General features: G+C 36.8%; 1 protein-coding gene across 1 annotated transcript; it reads right to left on the minus strand.

The window, feature by feature from the left end:
• Positions 1-373: 373 nt before the first annotated feature.
• pkdc (protein kinase-like domain containing) lies at positions 374-3729 on the minus strand. Its single transcript, XM_074683978.1, has 3 exons — positions 3560-3729; positions 1275-1657; positions 374-1165 (listed from the first exon to the last, which is right to left on the minus strand). Exons 2-3 carry the CDS (start codon positions 1643-1645, stop codon positions 553-555), a joined length of 984 nt encoding a protein of 327 aa, XP_074540079.1. The 5' UTR covers positions 1646-1657; positions 3560-3729; the 3' UTR covers positions 374-552.
• Between the last annotated feature and the right edge of the window lie 398 nt (positions 3730-4127).

The raw sequence follows: 4127 nt of genomic DNA on the forward strand, positions 1-4127 counted from the left end.
AATCATTAAAAAAAGAGAAAAGATAGTGAGAAAGGGAAAAAAGCAACAAGAAAGAGAAAAAAAGAAATGAAACAGTGAAAAAGGCAATGAGAAAGAAAAAGTAATGACAAAAAAGCACTGAAAAAGAGAAAAAAACAGTGAGAAAGAAAAAAAGCAATGAGACAGAGAAAAAAAGCAATGGGAAAGAGAAAAAATGAGAAAGAGAAAAAAGCAAAGAGAGAGAAAAAAAAGCAATGAGAAAGAGAAAAAGCAATGAGGATTCTGTTTATAAACCATGTCAAACCACTCCCTGAACCTTTGAGGCCACAGATGTCTTAACTCGTGTCAAAGCATCGGCACAGTACGATACTTTTTTGTTTTCCTTTGATGAAACACACAACCACAGCCTGTAACTCAGTTTTTACTCGATATGTAACACAGTTCTTGACTTTTCCAGGTCATGACTCCTTCGTAACACACAGATGAAGCGGGGTCTTGAGGTTGTGTTTGTGATCGATTTATTTACAATACACAGATCATCAGGTTCACACCAAACACCTTCCAGTCAAACTTTTAGTTCCCTGAGATCTCTGATCCACGTTTCAGTTTGTGCAGAACCTCCTTGGTCAAGTGTTTGCTGTAGCGGTTGATCTTCCAGTGCCCAGGCATCCATCCCAGCAGGAAGCGGTGAAAATCTGTCCAGGCGTACGCAAACATCTCTCTCCACTCTTTCTCCAGAGCAGCAAAGTCCACGTCTTTTTCCACAGATCGCTTCAGCTCTGCAAAATAGTAGTCCAAGAGTCCTGGCACCCTCCTTTCACACTCCTTCTCATCCATGCAGCTTCCTAAGAAATACACAACATCCTTCATCCCACAGCCTCCGCCCACGTACTGAAAGTCCACAGCTGCTACGTCACATCCGCTGTGGGGGAAGCAGAAGTTGGCTAACTTAGCATCTCCGTGAACGATGGTTTTAAAGCTGCACTCGTTGAGTTTCCTGTCGATGTCTCCAGCTGCTGCTTTGAGCTCAGCATCATCCATCGCCTCCAGCTCGTCTGGCCTCGTCTCGAGATGCCAGTAGGTACCGACGGGCCAGAGACCCTCAGGGGCCACACCCAGGAAGAGAGCGTGGAAGTGGGCAAGCCAGCTGAGACAGGCCTTTATTTCTTTGTCCTTTACACTCGTCCTACAAAGAAAAGAGACATTTAACTGATTATTCACCATCTTTTCAGCCAATTCATTCATTTAACAAACCTAAAAACATCCTATAATTTCAGTTTTCTCTTTGCACATACCTTCTTAGATCATAACCAGCCACATCCAGATCTTCAAGCACGATCAGCATCTCATCTCCCTGAGAGCAAGCGGCCACGCAGGCAGGGATCCGACAGCCCTGGTTGGTGGAGTAGTTCTGGTACCAGTGCGTCTCCACTTGGTAGGATCTGACTTTACGTGCATGAGAGCGATCCGTGCTCCAGCCTCTGGGGTGCTCGGCCTCTTCTGGAAACTTGACGTGTTTGACGACCACAGAGGAACGATCGCAGCCCTCCAGGTGCAGCCGGACGATCTCCCCGTAACCGCTCCACAGAGTCTGGATGCTCTCACCGACATGGAGGGAAGAAGCTCCACACGCCTTCAGGATGAGGTCCTGGTACTCCTGTTTCATCTCCACTCAGGGCTGAAAGATGAGGAAGAGGAAGAAGAGATCCTGATTCAAAATGTAATCATGTGTTAACATTTAGTTGAACTAAATCTTCATCCCATCTGTCAATAAAGCCTGCCACCGCTCTACTTCACCTGCTACAACATCAACAGCCCACCAACTTTCCATGCACCTGTGGCTAACCTCAAGTTTTACAGCCCTGGGAAGATAACTACATCTACAACAAGACAAATCTGGAGGAAAATACTGATTTTAATTCTGTATGCATGGATTCATTTAACTGAAAACGTGTCAGATTAATATACATGCTTGAAAAAAAATAGCAAACAATAAATAATGATGAGTTGAGCTATATTATCAATATATGTCATCAAATTCAAGCATTCTTTAGTGTATTTAAATCTATTTTGTTATTATTTTTCATTTTCAATTTTTCAGAATTGATTGCAATTGTTGCATATTTTTTATATTTTTTTTTATTTATTCTTTTGCCATTTTTTAAAACTACAATATTTTAATATTTGCAAAATTTAGAAAATAAAGAATGATTTGTTTTTGTAATTTTTTAATTTTTTTTTTTTTTTTAAAAGGTCATTTCATTCCATTTTTTTTTCATTTTTGCAAAATTTCGAATCAATTTCTTTCTTAATTTTTTATAAATTTATCAAAATAAAAAATCTTAAGACATCACATTTAATTCAAGAACTAACATCTTGTTTAGGTAATCATTCACTAGATTTAGCCATGTATAGAATTTAATCCACTTTATAGTCTTTATTGTGAAGATAAAGTAGAGTTTTGTGGCTCTTGAATGACTTTAATCCAGGTGAACTGAAGAAAATGGCTCCTATGAAAGTTAAGGTTGCGGACCCTTGAGCTACATCAAAGTTGCCTTTTTGTGACTTTAGCCTTTAGAGGGAGAAATGTATCTAATTACGGCTACAATAATGACTATCTTTTTTCACTAATTCAGCTCATACTGGTCTTTTAAATACACTGTCAGTCATTTCTAGCATGACCACTACTCCTCAGCTGTGATGAAACATCCTGCAGACGATGCTAGGAAGGTTGTAAGTACAAAGATGATCAGTATTTCTTTTCACCCTGGAATAACCTAAGAGTCAGAGCTTTATTTTAGGTATTAATAATACTTAACAGCTGTTTTCTTAACTTTTAGTCTTCAGTCTTACAACTGTCTGCTCACACATCACCATCACACACCAGTTATATTTATCACAGCTGTCTTAAAGGGCAAAAAGAGTTGAATATAAATAGATAAATAGCTACATGCCAATTGGCTATTAAAATAAAATATCTTGATAGGAAAATAAATGATCAATAATGACTAAAATCTATTGATTTTGCCTTAGAAAAGCTGGTTCAACGCCTTTAAACCGTATCATTACTGTAAATAAAAAGGCGGGAAACTGGAAGTGATGATGACTAGGGATTTTCTTGATCAAAATTTATGAATAAATACGAAGATAAAATAAGATTAGACTTATTATGTTTGAATGTTTTCAAGTGTATTGACTCGGCTACGTTTTTACTTCTTACTCTTTAAAGCAAAAGGAAATGGTGTTATAGTGCTTTCTGATGAAATTTTACCTGCTTTCGTTGCATCTGAGGTGATAAATATTATTTACATATTCAAATTAAAGATCTCAATTTATAAAGGACATTTGTTCAGAGTGGTTTTCATGATGAACCACATGCCGATCTTGAATGCGACACGATAAATTTTAGGTTATTAAAAACTGTTTTATGAGACTTTCAGCATTTTAAGTTTTTTATTAAAAGTAATTGTTTCTTATGCTATACTTTTATCTGGAGTGGGATATGAAACAGGACTTGAACCCACCAGCTGACAACTTCTTACAGTCGTTCGTGGACTTTGTCTCTATCACAGTCACTCACCTTAATCTCGAGCGATCCTGACGAAAAGACGTTTTATTCCACACACATGTAGTTTAATCCGACAGATTTGCTTCAATATTTCTCATATATTCAGGAAAAACCCCGCTTCTGTCTCAGTGGTGAGTTTACAGGAAGTATTTCTACTGCAGTCAGTGAAGCGACACACAAGAAGCAACGTCTGCCCCCTGGTGGACTGGAGTGGAACTATAGATGTGCTCAATGCATTTGACTGTATTTGGTTCATGAGTCAGTTTTCATTTTAAGGAAAGAATTATTGAAATGCTTCTGTTCAATAAACAGATTTCTAAAATAGTAAATTTAAATATATGTATGTTTAATAAGTGTGAAACATATATTGACCCCAAAAGATTTATAACTAAATAACTAAAAACAACATTTTGAAATAAATACTATTTCAATAAATAACAGAAAAATATATAATATGGCTTTTGAATTGTGAAATAAGGTATTGTTATCATAAAATATGTTTTATAATTTTTTGATACCAAATTATTGTAATGAAATATTTATAATGATAATTTGAACATTTCATACTTTTTCATTTCAT

Source organism: Halichoeres trimaculatus, unplaced genomic scaffold (genome assembly GCF_033239565.1).
Source record: "Halichoeres trimaculatus isolate MK-OKI-2021-1 unplaced genomic scaffold, fHalTri1.1 fHalTri1_scaffold_12, whole genome shotgun sequence".
NCBI lineage: Eukaryota > Metazoa > Chordata > Actinopteri > Labriformes > Labridae > Halichoeres > Halichoeres trimaculatus.